Source organism: Eucalyptus grandis, chromosome 3, assembly GCF_016545825.1.
Source record: "Eucalyptus grandis isolate ANBG69807.140 chromosome 3, ASM1654582v1, whole genome shotgun sequence".
Taxonomy (NCBI): Eukaryota; Viridiplantae; Streptophyta; class Magnoliopsida; order Myrtales; family Myrtaceae; genus Eucalyptus; species Eucalyptus grandis.
The window spans coordinates 67312903-67331739 of record NC_052614.1 but is presented as its reverse complement, the minus strand read 5'-3'; the positions used below and the strand labels follow the sequence as shown (position 1 = coordinate 67331739).

Below are 18837 nucleotides of genomic sequence, written 5' to 3'. Positions count from 1 at the left end.
ATTCATGACATTATTTCGAGCCAAAAAAAGAAATTCGAATTTTTTAAATATTATTTATTTATTTATTTTCATCTTCTTTTTCCTTCTTTGTCCGCTGGTCATCGAGCCTCAATGACGGCCACAAGCAAGCTTGAGTAGGCTAGAGCTTGATGACCTTAGGTGACCTCGACCTCGTCTAGATCGGGTAAGCTGTGAGCTCAAGCTTGCCTAGATCGACCGAGCCTCGAGGTTGTTGACCCGCATTATGGCCGGTCGGTTGGCTACTGACCATCATTGAGGCACGCGGCTGGTAGAGGAAGAAAGAGATAGGGAAGGAAAAGAAAAGAGAAAAGAAGAAGAAAAAAAGAAAAAAAAAAAAAGAAAAAGAAAGAAATAATAAAAATAAATCAATAAAAAATTCGATTTTTAAATAAAAAATATTTTTATAATAGGAAATATTTGATTAACCAAGGACTCGAGCTCGAGCACTGAGGACCCGTGCACGGTCTTTGTGGACTCAGGCCAAAGGGTTGAGACTAGAGTTTGACCATTGAGGACCCGAGCATGGCTTTTATGGACTCGAGTTTGGGTGTTGAAGCATCAAGTACGAGCACTAGGGGTTTGGGCTGGGCCTTTATAGCAAGGGCATGGGTGCTAGGGGCCTAAGCTCAAGCACGGGGGTCTTGGACTCGGCCTCGATGGACTCGTGCTTGGCCGCCGAGAGACCTAGTCTTGAATGCCAGGTTTCGAGAATCAACCTTGTGGTTTCGCACCTAAGTATAGAGTTTTGAGTTCGAGTGCCGATAACTAGTCATATTTTGGAAAACATTTTCCAGTTCTTTTAAAGAAAAAAATATTTTCCTGAATTTAAGATTTGGAAGAAAAACCTTTTCCATTCACTAGTAAAATATTTTCCATTGACTCATTTTCCTAAGTAAAACAAATGCTGAAAAATGAGAAATATGTTTTTCTTGGAAATGTTGTTTGCGAAACAAACACCTTATCAACTTGTGTGCCGCAAGAGAGTGCATTTCTAGCAAATGTTAAAAACTGTGGTACTCAATACTGAAAACGATTGATTTTTTATAATATTTCTAAAAGCAGCATGAATATTTTCAAGATGAAGAAGCTTAAGGAATGTTTTCGTTTGCAATCTAGATACTTTCAGTCCTTTTTTTCTTTTTTAATGATGACTCGGACTCCTGCACCAGTTGCACTACAAGGGTTCAACCGTTAGGCACCAACCGGAGGAGAAACAGCCCGGCCCCATAGACTAGCCTCCATGTAAGTCAAGGATATTATAAGATGGAGGGCAGAGGGAGTCAAACTTGGGATCAATCACCCACAAACCTAAGCCCTTACCACTCCACCAACCCCTCGAAAGCATTTTTAGTCTTTTTTCAGCTATTAAAACCTTGCACAACACGTGCTCTTTACTTGGTTATCTTCTTTGAGTGGGGAAAAGAATCGTAAAAAAAAAACGAAGAAGAAACGGTACGAGGATTCACAAATACCATTTCAATATCAGGCAATATCCAACAAATCGCCAAGTCATCGTAGTTGTTCATCTCTTGAGTTGAGAAGGAAAAATAGATAAAACCTTTTAAGACTTGGTAATCTAAATGGAAACCTGCTGAGAAACTAAATACTGGGTCAAACATTTTTATCTATAAAGAGAGAGCATGTTGCCACGCAAGTCCTCACTCTTCCCTCGAGCAATACTAGTGTGTGCAAGGATCAGAGATTGCGATCAAGGCCCTAACTCCTGTCCAGTGTCTACAACCGCAATGAAGTTTCTGCCGATTAGCCTTCTCATCTTGGCTTTGGCCACCGCCGGTGCTTTAGCTTACGACCCGAGTCCTCTTCAGGACATATGCGTGGCCACCAATGACCTGGAATCTGGAGGTTGGTCCTCAATTCTTGCATCAGTCATGTATTTCGTATCTAGCTTATGATGCCGAAACTGAAACGCGAATTCTTTTTCTCATGCAGTATTTGTGAATGGAAAATTCTGCAAGGACCCGAAACAAGCCACGGCTGATGATTTCGTCTTTATGGGGCTTAGGAATCCTGGAAACACATCGAATCCGCTCGGATCAAAAGTCACACAGGCTTTCGTCCAGCAATTTCCAGGACTCAACACTCTTGGAATATCCATGGCTCGCATTGACTTTGCTCCCGGCGGCCTAAATCCTCCCCACACTCACCCTCGTGGCACTGAGCTTCTGGTCGTGGTGGAGGGTACGCTACTTGTTGGCTTCGTCACGTCCGACCAATTAAACAACACTCTCTTCACAAAAGTCCTGTACAAGGGAGACGTGTTTGTGTTCCCTATTGGTCTCATTCACTTCCAGTTGAATATCGGAAACACATACGCGCTAGCCTTTTCCGGTTTGAGCAGCCAGAACCCTGGGCTCATTACCATTGCTAATGCTGTCTTCGGAGCCAAGGCACCCATTTCTGCTGATGTTCTCACCAAGGCCTTCCAACTGGACAAGAAGGTCGTTGACCATCTCGAGGCGCAGTTTTGGTACGACAACAACTAAATGAATCTATCGTTAGTTACACAAAATAATTGAATTATAAGACTTACTTATTCTTGTTTCCATAAGTGGTTGCTCTAGACACATAACTAGACTACTTGCCACATGTACGATTGATTCTGAATAAAAGAGTGTTATCTCTCTAGTGGGTTCTCTAGACACATAACTAGACTATATACCACATGAATGATTGATTTTGAGTAAAAGATGGTTCTCTCTCTCTCTCTCTCTCTCACGACATGATCAGGATAACCGGATTCATTCCTCAACTAAATGTCTATAAATGGGAAGAGCAATAACATTAAACTATGGAAAATTTGAAACTCGAGACGATATCACCTTAGATTAAATATGGATTCCCATATCAACGGAATTTGTACTCTGGAAAAAGGGTATCGTGAAAAGAATGTCCAACCCTATTAAATATTCTTAATTGAAATAATCTTGTGATTGGTTTAAAAGATTGTTACGAGAAATCAACAGGGCTACCGTTTTTACGTCCGGCCCTCAGGTGGCCAATAAGAAAGAAGAGCAGCTTTATTTCCATCATTATCCTAGAACGAGAAGTTGCACTACAAATATTTCAGTTTCCTTAGGGTGTTGAATTCAAGTTTGATAAATTACAGTTGGTGGCCTTTCTCATTTTATAACCCACGTACCAAATTCTACAGATAACTTTTCCTTTTCACTAATATAGCCAAAACGAAAAGCTTTCCTGTGGTCATTTTCCATCTACAGTCGAAATGTCGGGTTGAAACCTCATAAGCTCAGTTGGATAAATTTTTACAGGGATGTCGTGGCTTACAATGTTGTTTATAAATGTGTATGTATGGACAAAGTCAAAACATTGAATAACATATGGATGGCATTGATCTCTTTCGTGAAGTAATCAACATCACAATCTCAAGTAGACCATTGATGAACAGAACGGGGAAATGTGGGGACACGCGTGCGTTACTTCCTGCGCCCTTGTTTTGACAAATTTCCTAAAGAACTGGAAAGCTAAGTTGTTTCTCAACCTTAGCTTGGAATGATCTAAGATTACATGGCAATTGGACCGAAAACAAAGTTATACATATCATAGAGATGGACATGAGTCTGATCGAAATCATTGGGTAATTCCTGCTAATTATGCGGCAGAAAATGTCTAGATCACACGTCAAGATGAAGCAGCAGATAAAACAGAACATAGTGGCATAATTATCTGAGTTTGGTGTAGGGACTCGGGTTCGGTTTTCATGATGAGTCCATGTTACAATTCTCAACTTTTCCCTCAACGGGTGTTTTTCCTTCTCGCTCCGGTTGCATGGAAGCTTAGAGAAGGGAAACTTGCAGATCGACCCACAGTCATTTTACAAGACAAGTCGATCAGTTCTCCATGCCTGATGACCTAAATCCGAAGATGCAAGACCCCGGAAAGCAAATTGACCAGGTCTCTTCATCAAGCCAAAAGGTTACCCATTGGGCAGGAGACATTCTTCAATACTCCAAATTAGTAATAACCGGCATCTCTGTCGTCCAGTGAAAATAATTGGGGCGGCGAGGGCAACGGGATCAGCCTCAAAATGATCATTGAAATGCTGTTGTCAACTGTCCACACTCAGCATTGTCATCAAAATGAATGCTTCGTGCTGCCCTGTCGATGACTTGTTTCATAGTTCGAATTCTGCGTATATGTGAAAACTGTTTTTGAAGCAATTCAGTGGGAACTCTTACGATTCATTTACTCTGTTCCGAATACAAAAGAAACGGAATGTGTTTTCTACAGTGGGCTTTCATTGACAGTAGAAAATTGAATTGCCTGGTTGAAGGACAAACTAAACCTGCTCTCAATGTCAGGTGAACTTGTTTTCGTCGAGGATGATGAATCACATGGTATTTCTCAAACAATGAGGTGCGGAATGAACCCGCACTCGAACCTGCGTTAAGGTGTATGCGTGTTTTTAGGACGCGATCTAAAATAGGAAAAGCAACAGCTCGGGCAATCAAGCAGGCATCCTAGTTCTACGCATAGCCAGAAGAAATCATCGCCCTGATTATTAAGCACTGCACTCCTCTCCAACCCATGGACTGACGGATGAGCACGATCTAGCCGACACAAAACAGAGTCGCAATCCACCTGGGAAGTGGACACTCGGCGCACAGAGAATGAGAATGAAGGACGAACCTTAATATGACGAGCGGCGAGTGGCGAGTGGGAGGCAACAAGAGTCTCAGTGGGGGACAAAGTGGCGAGAAGCGAGTATATAGAAGAGAAGAGAGCCGCTCGTTCGTGCTTTCCTTAAGTAAACAATTTTTCCAAACAAAAAACAAAAGCTAAAAATTATTTAAAAATAAGTGTTAATCCCGTGAAAAATCCCAAATTGGTAGATATATGATAAATTTAACTCAAATTAATTTATTGTCTACCCAATATTCAAATTGATATACATATGACAATTGATAAATTTACCATAAATTAATTTTTTGACCATAGAAACCCAAAATTGATATATTTATGATATATTTACCCAATGTTAATTTTTGTTAAATTAAATTAATAACCCAATAAATTATAAACCGGTATACTTAGGACAAAGGGATGATAAAACTCCAAATTGGTACACCCGTCAAATGCCACTGGTAATTTAACTCAGTAATTTCACGGAAAAATTAAATGAAAACTAACAAAGATAAATTTGAGATTTTTGATAGTATTAACCAAGTTCATTTAGTCATAGCGAAGCAAATGGATAAAGCTTTTCCTCGAGAAATTGACCCTACCCGATAGTACATATCGGCCCTGGAATATTTAGAATTTCAGGCCCAAAATATGGGCCCAAACAGAAGCAAACACCGTTGGCCGGACATTAAAGAAGGGGTATGTTCCTACCTAGACCAGGTCAAAATTACTTAGCCCAGTAGCTCGAGTAGTGCTTTCATACTCTTGCATTTCGAATGTATCATTTTATATTTCTAGTAATATGTGATTAATCTTTTTGATTGTATATGAAAAAAGTGAAATTTCGATAAGTGGGTTTACTTTTTTTTAATGCTATTGAAACAAATTTTTTTTTTTGAACCTTCATTGAACTTAAATTCTTTACTTAATTGAACTAATGGATTGAACAAACTATATGAGAAAAAAAGGAATCGTCATAAAAATATCCAATGGAAATTGACTTGAAACCACAAATTGCATTGCTTATTAGACTTTGAACTTAAATAGACATAATTTTTTTTTTTTTTTTTGGGTTGAGAAATAGACATAATTTACTTAATCAAGAACATCCCCATTGAAATCTTCAATTAAACTTAACTAATAAATAAATTAAAATACGGATAAAAATAGTCATCATGAAAGTGAATAATCCAAATTGAAATCAATTTGAAATCACAAATTAACATTAAGCATTGGCACTCAAATAAATACTTTTTATGACTTGAAGAAAATAAATATTTATTCTTTCATTAAACTTATTGTTAATTGAATTAATGATTAGGAAAATCATCGTGATTTCATTGTTTATGTCAACTAATGAAATAATATACCATACGATATGGTGGGAAAACATGAGTTTTTTAAAACTTTGAAAAACAAAGGCAAAGCACTGCTACAGTAAACAATAATACAATGTACAATTGATGAGTAGAACAATACTAGAAAAAGTCCATAAAATGCTCTCTAGTAATAGAACATTTAGTGATAAATTGTATAGGAAATTAGAGGTTAAACTTTAACTCCTATGCAAAAATAATTTTATTATAACATATGTTTTAATGAGCATTTGCACTAATAGTAACATAATTTATTAAAGTTTGTTAAAATAGAATATTTTATAGTTTTTAAAAAAAATTAAATTAAATTATTATTAAAAAAGTGGGGGCAAGTCAGGTGGAAACTAGGTCGACCCGATCTCCCTTCCCCACGCCCAGCCTCCTTTTTTCTCTTCTTTCCCCTCCGCACGGGCACGCCCCATTCCTTTCCCCATTGACCCAATCAACACATTGGTCTTCCTCTCCCTCGCATCTCTGCAAATAAAATACGACGCAAAACAAAGGCGGGAGCAGGGCAAAGGTCACATCCAAGCCGCGATCGACAACACGCTATTGTGCTTCTTTTCCTACGCCAAAGCCATGATAGGTCTTGACTCTTTTCTTCTTTTTTTTCAATTGTTTTCTTTTGGGGCGTGCGAGGAGACCTGTCATCATCCGATTTATTGAGCTTGCCCTCCATTCGGCGCCCCCAAGTCAGTTAGGGCCACTGCCGTGAATGCCCCTTTTTGTCTCTTTACCTTGAGTCCCCTGTTTAATTTTGTTGTGGGTGTCGCCGGACTGGCGCTCGGGGCCGTCCAGCTTGCACAAGCTCTAGCCCACGTTGCCCTTGCATTTTGTTATGGTATTCTCGAACGTCGTGCGTTAAGGCCACTGGCGTAGATTTGAGTCCCGGTTTGGGTCAGTAACCCCTCGTCCCAGTAGTGCACTCCACTTATTTGCATAAATGCTTGACTGAGATTTGTTTTTATTCTATCATTTTTGGCTGGAGTAGAGCCGTCTGCGCTCAGCCTCGCCTTATGGAGGTGTCCCCGTGGTGTTGGCGCTCCCAAGTGTTGGCTGTTTGGTCGATTCGACTTGCCCATGCCGTCCCCTCCGCTACTGGAGGCTTTCTCGGTCGGCGATGCTAGGGCCAACCGTGGACGACCGCTAAGCCTAAGGCATCTAAGTTGCCTGGCCATGAGGTGGCCGATCCGTAGCTGCCAATTTGGTGGTCTGTGAAAGTGCCTGACGGTCGTAGCTCGGGTGGATTGCCTAGCCTGAGAGCATACTGTGGTGTTGTTGGTCAGACTAGGGTGGATTGCCTAGCCTGAGCTGCCTGGGCATGCCCTCGGCTGCACAAAGACGAGCGAGATAAGCGCCGACGGTCAGTCTCGTCGTCGCCATCACAGCAGCGAAGCCGTGAGTGAGGGAGAGATCGCAGACCGAGTGGGCTAGGGCGGCTTTGTCTTGAGCCGGCTCGTATATTTGACTGGCTCGGTTCGTTCAGTTTTGGGCTAGGCTTATTTTATTTTTATTTTTTACCATTTTTTTTAAAGGTTTGGGCTTGAGCTTTACAACCATTTGACTTAAGAAGGGGAAAAAAGATTCCACTTCTGAATAGTTGGTAATCTGCCGAGCAACTCCTTCAATAAACAATATCTCAAACTAGCTGCACCCTTAATCATTACGTAAGTCATATTCTGTAAAGAAAGTGGAATTAAAACCTTCTTTTCATTAGGCTAATGAGAAGTGGCAACTTGGGAGAAGAACGTGATCTTATTTTCTACCATCCACAAACCATGCTCAGGAAAGAGAAAAACTTACAAAAAGTATCATATGACAAACAAGAAAAATGATCAAAACATCTAGGATGAGCTTATAATATATAAATACTAATGGTGCATTGTTTGAATGAAAATTTCATCACAAAAGAAAACTTTTGGGGAATTCATTTTCCGAGAAAATGGTTTAGTTTTCCTTTGTTTATTGATGTGTTGTTGAAAAAGTTTTCTGGTGTTTGGATCTTATTTGGAAAATGATTTCAATTTCATTACTTTTTCTCAAGCCCAAAAAAGAATTTGATTTTTTTTTAATTTTTTTACATTTTCTTTTATTTTCTTTCCTTTTCATTTACCTTCTCCGTCTGCCGATCATTGAGTCTCATCGATGACCGGTGACAACCACCTAAGTAGCACTCATATTGACAAGTGACACGCAACACGACACGACACGCTAATATGTCATTTCTAAAAAATAGAGAATTACAATACATTATGAGAAATTATATTCTGATTGTATATTTTTATATATACATAATAAATTATCATTTTTATGATTATTTCAATCAACTTAATTTAATTCAAGTTCATAAATAAATAAATAAAAATAATAAAAAGAGCTTAGAATGAATTTATACTAAAAATGTTAATTGCCATTTATTAATATCATTAATTGTTTCAATTTTGAGCAGCATCGGTGAGAAGAGCGATGCTCGTTGAGAGGAGGAGGGAATTGTGTGTCATGGAAAGTGCAAGTTAGAAGTGGAGAAGACTAGGTTTTTTTTTTCCCTCCCTTTGTTATAATTATAATTATAATTATAATTATTTTTACATATTTACATTTTAACTTTCTATTTATTGATAATTTTTAAAATTGATTTGGTGCATGTTGGAATTCCATCTTAGAATTCCGGACTTGTGTGTTAGGAAAGTTGACCACCTGTCGGATTTTTTAACACCTATTGATCTCGTGTCGAATAGTATCGAAGAGTGTGGGATACGTCTGGAAGTGGCCAATATGATATGAAGGCTCTCGGAAAGTGTCTATACCTTCTAGACGACCACAGGCGAGCTCGAGCTCATCAGGATTGGGTGAGCCTTGAACTCATTGGCCTCAAGCATTCCTAGCCTCATCAGGGTCGAGTAAGCGATGAGCTCAAGCTTGCGAGGATTGACTAAGTCTTGAGCTCACCGGCCCATGTCATGGCCGATTGCTAGATTGCCAGCGTGGCTGGTGGAGGAAGGAGATAGGAAAAAGAAAACAAAGAAAAGAAAAAAGGAAAGAAGAAAGAAGAAAATAAAAAGAATACATCAATTAAAAAATTTGGCTTTTATAAAAATAATTAAAAAACCAATTTTAAAAAATATATATTTATAAGAATAAATGTTTCATTAACCAAAGACTCGAGCTTAGGCATCGAGGGCTAGTGCGCGTTCTTTGTAAACCTAGGCCTAAGGGTTGGGACTAGAGTTTGAGCATCGGGTACCCAAATATGGACTCAAGTTTAGGTGCCAAAGCATTAAGTACGAGCACTAAAGGTTGGAGGCAAACCTTTATAGACCCGGGCATGGGTGCTAGGGGCCAAAGCCGAAGCACCAGGGGTCTTGGCTTGGCCTCAATGGACCTAGGTCTAGCTGTCGAGAGACCTGGTTTTAAACGTCAAGTACCAGGAACCAACTTTGGGGTTACCATGTCCAAGCGTAAAGTTTCAGGTTCAAGCATCGATAACTAGTCATATTTCAAAACATTTTCTAGTTTTTTAAAGAAGAAACCATTTTCATTGAATGAGTTTTGGTAGGAAAACTTTTTCCATTAACTCATTTTCCTAAATGAACTAAATGCCGGAAAATGAGGAAATTTCTAGCAAATGTTAAAAACTTTGGTATTCACTACCGAACATGACTTATTTTTTATACTATTTCTAAAAGTAACATGAATATTTTCAAGATGAAGAAGCCTAAGGAATGTGTTCTTCTGTAATCTAGATAATTTTAGTCTTTTTCAGCTATTAAAACGTTGCACAAGATGTGCTCTTTACTTGGTTATCTTCTTTGAGTTGGTAAAAGAGTGGTAAAAGAAACGAAGAAGAAATGGTATGAGGATTCTCAAAAACCATTTCAATATCAGGTAATATGCAAGAAATCGCCGAGCATTGTAGTTGTTATAGGGTGATTCATCCCTAGACTTGAGAAGGGGAAAATAGGTAAAACTTTTAAAGAGTTGGTAATCTGCATGGAAACCTACTGACAAACTAAATACTTGGTCAAACATTTTTATCTATAAAGAGAGAGCATGCTGCCATGCAAGTCCTCACTCCTCCCTCAAGCAATGCTAGTTTGTGCATGGATTAGAGATTGTGATCAAGGCCCTAACTCCTGTCCAATGTCTACAACCACAATGAAGTTTATGCCTATTAGCTTTCTCATCTTGGCTTTGGCAACTGCCACTTGTTGCAACCTACCCCTCGGGGGAGGGAATAGGTTTAGGTTTAAGGGTATTGGCTAAAGGACGGGCCTATGGCCCATGATTAGGCACGGGCTCTACCAAGTCCATACCTCGTGCGATATTGGGTGTTCAAATTGAAGGTATGGAAATTTTCTAAAGAAAGAGTCGCTACTAATTTATTGGGATTGGTTAGAAATCAAGTGAGACATTGTAGTGTACTTCACTTTCTACACAATTAGAGAATCAAGGGTTGGAGACTTGATTACACTAATTAATTAATCAGTGCCCCTTCGGTATCTAATTTTATTCATTTAAAAAAAAGATTCATTTGTCAGGCAATCTAGATTGATTTTATTTTATTCATTAATATATAAGATGATCATGCAGGTGCACAATCATTAACCAAGGAAAGCATTAAATACATTTTGTGGGATAGCAAAGACTTAACACTAAGGAAACAATAAATGCTAATGCTAACTAGACTAAAGGAAGCCAAAATCAAGATATCAATATTGTGCAATTAAGGACATTTGTCTCTAAGGACAATTGAAACCCTAAGGTAAAGTACTAAGGGCTTGGTTAACCTTGAGTATAATTCTAAATTGAAAACCTTCCACTTTTTTTTGGAGAAAATAACCCAAAAGATTAATTTTAATCTTTTTGAGGATTTTTATTCTTTTTAAATTTTTTGAATTTTTGGAGAAATTGAATTTTTGAATTTTCCAAATAATTCTGGATTTATAATCATTTTGATGTTTTTATTTTTCTAATTAATACTGAAATTTTCAAACATTTTTTAAATTTTGGAATTTTTTGAAAATTTTTGAATTTTTCTTTTTGAATATTTTTGAATATTTTAAAAGAAATTAGATTTTTTAAAAATATTTTCTCAATGTTTTTGAATTTTTTAAATGTTCTCCGAAAGTTTTTGAATTTTGAAATATTTTTAATATTACATATTATTATATTCGGAAAATGGGTTTGGACTAGGTAAATCTAATTAGGCCTCTTGATTAGATCCAATGACCTAGATCCTACCTAATTAAAAACTATTCCTTAAAACCCCCTTTTATATTAATATTTTAATTCTTTTATTTTCTTCTTCCGCTTTTATCCTTCCTGTCAATGGGAAGTGTGAACCGCATTCTAATACTATGGTGATACTAGATATTTTACTCTTTTTTCACAACATAAGTGAAGGAGAAACAGTACAAGGATGTAAAAGTCATTGGAGACCACTTCCATCTCTGATGTCGTGCTCTATTCAAGTTGGAGGAGAGGAATTCAAAAAAATCACCAAGTCCTCGTAGTAGTTACAGGGAAGTTCATACTTGGACTCTAGAAGGATTCCACTTTTGAAGAGTTGGTAATGCATAGTGTAACTCCTTCAATAAACTATATCTCAAAATAGATGCACCCTTAATCATTAAATAAGTCTTGTCTTATAAAGAAAGCGGAATTAAAACCTTCTTTTCATTAGATTGCTGAGAAGTGGCAGCTTGGGAGAAGAACGGGATCTTATTTTTTGTCATATCCACGAACTGAGAGGAATGAGAAAAACCTACTAAAATTATCGTATGACAAACAAGAACTGCGTTAAATGAACAGAACATCAGGGATGAGTTTTAACACATATAAATACTAATGGTGCGTTCGTTCAAAGTAAAACTTCATAATTAAGGAAAAAATATATACTTTTTAGGAAATAATTTTTCAAGAAAATGGTTAATTTTCCTTTATTTATTCATATGTGACCAAAAACATTTTATGGTGTTTGATCTCATTCAAAAAATTATTTCAATACATGACTTTATTTCAAGCCAAAAAAAGAAATTCGAATTTTTTAATATTTCTATTTTTTATTTTATTTTCTTTCATCTTCTTTTTCCTTCTTTGTCCACTGGGTCATTGAGTCTCGGTGACTGCCATAGGCAAGCTTGAGTAGCCTAGAGCTCAATGACCACAGGCGACCTTGGCCTCATTGTGATTGGGCAAGCTGCGAGCTCAAGCTTGCCTAGATTGACTAAGCCTCAAGGTCGTTGGCCTACATTATGGCCTATCGGTTGGCTACTGACCATCGCTGAAGCATGCGGCTGGCCAAGGAAGAAGGAGATAGGAAAGGAAAAGAAAAGAACAAAGAAAAGAAGAAAAGAAAGAAAAAAAGAAAAGAAAAATAAAAAAAAAAAAAAAAAAAAAATAAAAAGAATAGGAAAAAAATAAAACGATACAAAATTCGATTTTTAATATAAAAATATTTAAAAATCAATTTAAAAAAATACTTTTATAAGAGGAAATATTTGATTAACCTAGGACTCGACCCCAAGCATTGAGGACCCGTGAAAGGTCTTTATGGACTCGGGCCTAAGGGTTGAGACTAGAGTTTGACTATTTAGGACCCAAGCATGGCTTTTATGGACTCGAGTTTGGGTGCCGAAGCATAAGGTATGAGCACTAGGGGTTCGAGCTTGGCCTTTATAGCTAGGGCACGGGTGCCGGGGGCCTAAGCTCGAGCGCCGTTAACTAGTCATATTTTGGAAAACTTGTTTCAGTTCTTTTAAAGAAAAAATTATTTTCCTGAATTTAAGATTTGGTTGAAAAACCTTTTCTATCAACTTACAAAACATTTTCCATTAACTCATTTTCCTAAACGAAACAAATGCTGAAAAATGAGAAATATGTTTTCCTGGAAAATGTTGTTTGCCAAACAAACACTTATCAACTTTTGTGCCACAAGAGGGTGCATTTCTAGCCAATGTTAAAAACTGTGGTACTTACTACGATTGATTTTTTATACCATTTCTAAAAGCAGCATGAATATTTTCAAGATGGAGAAGCCTAAGGAATGTGTTCTTTTGCAATCTAGATACTTTCAGTCCTTTTATTATTATTATTATTATTATTATTATTATAATGATGACTCGGACTCCCGCACCAGTTGCACTACAAGGGAAATATGGAGGGCAGAGGGACCCGAACTTGGGATCAATCACCCACAAACCTAAGCCCTTACCACTCCACCAACCCCTCGAAAGCATTTTTGGTCTTTTTTCAGCTATTAAAACCATGCACAACATGTGCTCTTTACTTGGTTATCTTCTTTGAGTGGGGAAAAGAATCGTCAAAAGAAGAAGAAGAAACGGTACGAGGATTCACAAAGACCATTTCAATATCAAGCAATATCCAACAAATCGCCAAGTCATCGTAGTTGTTATAGGGCGATTCATCTCTTGAGTTGAGAAGGAAAAATAGATAAAACCGTTTAAGATTTGGTAATCTAAATGGAAACCTGCTGACAAACTAAATACTGGGTCAAACATTTTTATCTATAAAGATAAAGAATGTTGCCACGCAAGTCCTCACTCTTCCCTCAAGCAATACTAGTCTGTGCAAGGATCAGAGATTGCGATCAAGGCCCTAACTCCTGTCCAGCGTCTACAACCGCAATGAAGTTTCTGCCGATTAGCCTTCTCATCTTGGCTTTGGCCACTGCCACTGCTTTAGCTTACGACCCGAGTCCTCTTCAGGACATATGCGTGGCTACCAATGACCTGGAATCTGGAGGTTGGTCCTCAATTCTTACATTAGTCATGTATTTCGTATCTGGCTTATGATGCCGAAACTGAAACGCGAATTCTTTTTCTCATGCAGTATTTGTGAATGGAAAATTCTGCAAGGACCCGAAACAAGCCACGGCTGATGATTTCGTCTTTATGGGGCTTAGGAATCCTGGAAACACATCGAATCCGCTTGGATCAAAAGTCACACAGGCTTTCGTCCAGGAATTTCCAGGACTCAACACTCTTGGAATATCCATGGCTCGCATTGACTTTGCTCCCGGCGGCCTAAATCCTCCCCACACTCACCCTCGTGGCACTGAGCTTCTGGTCGTGGTGGAGGGTACGCTACTTGTTGGCTTCGTCACGTCGACCAATTAAACAACACTCTCTTCACAAAAGTCCTGTACAAGGGAGACGTGTTTGTGTTCCCTATTGGTCTCATTCACTTCCAATTGAATATCGGAAACACATACGCGCTAGCCTTTTCCGGTTTGAGTAGCCAGAACCCTGGGCTCATTACCATTGCTAATGCTGTCTTCGGAGCCAAGGCACCCATTTCTGCTGATGTTCTCACCAAAGCCTTCCAATTGGACAAGAAGGTCGTTGACCATCTCGAGGCGCAGTTTTGGTACGACAACAACTAAATGAATCTATCGTTAGTTACACAAAATAATTGAATTATAAGACTTACTTATTCTTGTTTCCATAAGTGGTTGCTCTAGACACATAACTAGACTACTTGCCACATGTACGATTGATTCTGAATAAAAGAGTTTTATCTCTCTAGTGGGTTCTCTAGACACATAACTAGACTATATACCACATGTAAAAGATTGTTTTCTCTCTCTCTCTCTCTCTCTCCACATGAATGATTGATTTTGAGTAAAAGATGGTTCTCTCTCTCTCTCTCTCTCTCTCTCTCTCTCTCTCTCTCTCATGACATGATCAGGATAAGCGGATTCATTCGTCCACTAAATGTCTATAAATGGGAAGAGCAATAACATTAAACTATGTAAAATTTGAAACTTGAGACGATATCACCTTAGATTAAATATCCATTCCCATATCAATTGAATACTCTGGAAAAAGGGTATCATGAAAAGAATGTCCAACCCTATTAAATATTCTTAATTGAAATAATCTTGTGATTGGTTTAAAAGAATGTTACGAGAAATCAACAGGGCTATTGTTTTTACGTCCGGCCCTCAGGTGGCCAATAAGAAAGAAGAGCAGCTTTATTTCCATCGTTATCCTAGAACGAGAAGTTGCACTACAAATATTTCAGTTTCCTTAGGGTGTTGAATTCAAGTTTGATAAATTACAGTTGGTGGCCTTTCTCATTTTATAACCCACGTACCAAATTCTACAAATAACTTTTCTTTTTCATTAATATAGCCAATATGAAAATCTTTCTTGCGGTCACTTTCCATCTACAGTCGAAATGTTGGGTTGAAACCTCATAAGCTCAGTTGGATAAATTTTTACAGGGATGTCGTGGCTTACAATGTTGTTTATAAATGTGTATGTATGGACAAAGTCAAAACATTGAATAACATATGGATGGCATTGATCTCTTTCGCGAAGTAATCAACATCACAATCTCAAGTAGACCATTGATGAACAGAACGGGGAAATGTGGGGACACGAGTGCATTACTTCCTGCGCCCTTGTTTTGACAATTTCCAAAAGAACTGGAAAGCTAAGTTGTTTCTCAACCTTAGCTTGGAATGATCTAAGACTACATGGCAATTGGACCGAAAACAAAGTTATACATATCATAGAGATGGACATGAGTCTGATTGAAATCGTTGGGTAATTCCTGCTAATTATGCAGCAGAAAATGTCTAGATCACATATCAAGACGAATTAGCAGATAAAACAGAACACAGTGGCATAATGATCTGAGTTTGGTGGAGGGACTCGGGTTCGGTTCTCATGATGATTCCATGTTGTAATTCATAACTTTTCCCTCAACGAGTGTTTTCCCTTCTCGCTCCAGTTGCATGGAAGATTAGAGAAGGGAAACTTGCAGATCGGCACACTGTAATTTTACAAGAGAAGTCTCTCAGTTCTCCATGCCTGATGACCTAAATCTGAAGATGCAAGACCCCGGCAATCAAATTGACCATGTCTTTTCATCAAGCCAAAAAAAGTTTACCCAATGGGCCGGAGACATTCTTCAATACTCCGAATGAGTAATAACCGGCATCTCTGTCCTTCAGTGAAAATAATTGGGGCGGCGTGGGCAACTGGATCAGCCTCAAAATGGTCATTGAAATGCTGTTGTCAACTGTCCACACTCAGCATTGTCATGTAAATGAATGCTTCGTGCTGCCCTGTCGATGACTTGTTACATAGTTCAAATTCCGCCTATATGTGAAAACTGTTTCTGAAGCAATTCAGTGGGAACTCTTACGATTCATGTACTCTGTTCGGAATAGGAAAGAAACGGAATGTGTTTTCTACAGTGGGCTTTCATTGACAGTAGAAAATTGAAATGCCTGGTTGACGGACAAACTAAACCTGCTCTCAATGTCAGGTGAATTTGTTTTCGTCGAGGATGATCCATCACATGGTATTTCTCAAACCATGGGGTGCAGAATGAACCCGCACTCGAACCTGCATTAAGGTGCATTCGTGTTTTTAGGACACGATCTAAACCTTGAATGAGATAAGCTCAGCATCGCCCTATCTTGATGCTGTCAACATTACAGCTTCAATTAGAATACGAATGGCTACTGGGGATATATGAGGTCAAGGAAGCTTTGCTTGTTTCCCCTTTTCTTGACAAGCAAAGTGAAGATGAGAGCGGACAGAATAGATGTATAAGTGGGCGTATTGGTGAGGGCCCATTAGAACTCCTGGGATGCTTTACTTACATTACTTTGGTTCAGAATTCTGTGCACTTACTTTGACAAACTTCTGTTATAGCTGATTTAATAAACTAAAAGCAGAAACTTCTCTACACTGAGAGAGAAGGAATGAAGCAGAACATTGAACTTCATACATCATTAATAAAAAAACTGTCAAGTACAAGCTAAATAAGAACCTATTTTGAAACCGCACACAAACGTGCAAAACATAACTGCACACAAACGTGCATAACATAACCGCACACAAACATCTTGTTCCGCTTCCTAGAAAATGGCTAACAAACCAACCGCATAATAAATAAACTTGATTGAATGAAAAAAAAACAAAAAACAAAGAAAAACGACAGAACATCAGTAGCATCGAGACACATCTCCAACAAACTCCTCCTTGGATTTGTTGCTGCTGCAAACTCCTATTTTCTCTTTTAACAGCTCAAATCTTACAGCCTGAAGTGGCTTTGTGAACATGTCTGCAAGCTGATCTTCAGATCTGGAATAGACCAACTTAAATTCACCACTTTGTTGCACCTCACGCAGAAAGAAAATTTTGACTTTGAAATGCTTGGTTTTGCCATGGAAAAATAGATTCTGTGATATTGCTAAAGCAACCTAATTATCCACATTAACTTCAATGCAATTACTAGAATTCAACCACAAATCCTTCATTATCTTCTTCAGCCACAAAGCTTGATTTGCAGCTGCAGTAGCTGCTATAAACTCAACCTCTGCAGTGGACCGAGCTACAATCTCTTGCTTTTTGGAACACCGGGAGAAACAAGCGGAACCAAGAGTGAAGCAGTACCCAGATGTACTTTCCATGTCATCCACTGAGCCAGCCCAGTCACTATCAGAAAAGCCCTGCAGCTTAAACTTTTGACCTTTCTTAAACTTCACACCAAAGAACAATATTCCTTTGAGGTATCTCAAGACCCTTTTTGTAGCAACCAAATGTAACTAACTAGGACTACTTATGAACCTGGATAGAACACTCACAGCAAATAGAATATCTGGTCCGGTTGCTGTAAGATACATGAGACATCCAATCAAACTTCTATATATAGAAACATCTATTGCATCTGTTCCATCATTCTTCTGCAGCTTCTCCTTAGTAGCCATAGGAGTGCTTACACTTCAACAATCTTCAATCTGAAACTTCTTCAGAATTTCCTTCATGTATTTTTTCTGGCAGATGTAGATCTCATGTGAAGCTTGTTTGACTTCCAGACCCAAAAAATAAGCCATCTTTCCCAAGTTTGACATCTCAAAACCTGTAAACAGACCTTGCTTCACCCTCTCTATCAGTTCCACATCATTTCCTGTCACAAATAAATCATCTACATAGAGTGACAGAATTACAACAATGTGATTCACCCTCTTGACATAAAGAGTGAACTCGCTCAAGTTTTTTACAAAGCCAAAATCCTGCAAATATCGGTCTATCTTCCCATACCAAGCTCTTGGAGCTTGCTTCAGTCCATAGAGAGCTTTCCTCAATTTGTATACCTTCTCTTCTTGCCCTTTGATACTGAAGCTTTCGGGTTGTTCAACAAAAATCTCCTTCTCAAGCTCTCCATTTAGAAATGCAGACTTGACATCTAACTGAAATATAGGCCACCCCTTCTCTGCTACAACAACTAATAGTAGCCTAATTGTATCGAGCCTTGCAACAAGAGCAAATGTTTCAGAATATTCTACTCCCCATATTTGAGCTAGCCTTTCACAACCAGTCTGGCTTTGTGTTTATTGATAGAAGCATCAGGATTAAGTTTTGTTCTGAACACCCACTTAACTCCAATCACATTGTTATCAGATGATCTATCAACAAGCTCCCATGTGTGGTTTTTCTGAATCATTGCAAACTCCTCCTGCATTGTTTCAATCCACATTTGATCCTCCTTAGCTTCCACAAAGTTAGATGGTTCAAGCACTGCCACATTGCTTCTTTCATAGATTTCAGCAAGTGACCTTGTGCCTCTTACTGGCAGATCATCCATACTATCTTCCAATCCATCCACAACTTCATGAACCTCTACAATTTTTGCAGGTTGTTGTTTTGCAGATTGCTGTTGTCCTGCATTCTTTTCTTCCATCCAATTCCACTTATCTTCCTCTAGAAAAACAACATCTCTGCTCATAGTCACCTTC

The 18837-nt window shown here is 38.4% G+C and overlaps 1 protein-coding gene, 1 long non-coding RNA gene and 1 other non-coding gene across 3 annotated transcripts; all 3 read left to right on the top strand.

The window, feature by feature from the left end:
• The first annotated feature begins 1700 nt into the window (after window positions 1-1700).
• On the top strand, window positions 1701-2663 carry LOC104438530 (germin-like protein subfamily 1 member 7). The gene is made up of 2 exons (XM_010051693.3): window positions 1701-1884; window positions 1972-2663. The coding sequence occupies exons 1-2, from the start codon at window positions 1767-1769 to the stop codon at window positions 2523-2525; spliced, it is 672 nt and encodes a 223-aa protein (XP_010049995.1). The 5' UTR covers window positions 1701-1766; the 3' UTR covers window positions 2526-2663.
• A 3810-nt stretch (window positions 2664-6473) lies between these two features.
• LOC120291134 lies at window positions 6474-7658 on the top strand. The gene is made up of 2 exons (XR_005548988.1): window positions 6474-6645; window positions 7051-7658. It is a non-coding gene; the product is annotated as an uncharacterized LOC120291134 (long non-coding RNA).
• Window positions 7659-13645: 5987 nt separating this feature from the next.
• On the top strand, window positions 13646-14574 carry LOC104438529. Its single transcript, XR_005548979.1, has 2 exons — window positions 13646-13823; window positions 13911-14574. It is a non-coding gene; the product is annotated as a germin-like protein subfamily 1 member 7 (transcript).
• Window positions 14575-18837: the final 4263 nt, after the last annotated feature.

Bases quoted from the DNA above. Each gene is read 5' to 3' on its own strand.
- LOC104438530 (XM_010051693.3), top strand. From the start codon at position 1,767: ATGAAGTTTCTGCCGATTAGCCTTCTCATCTTGGCTTTGGCCACCGCC. The intron at 1,885-1,971 runs GTTGGTCCTCAA...TTTCTCATGCAG, and splicing joins CAATGACCTGGAATCTGGAG to TATTTGTGAATGGAAAATTC.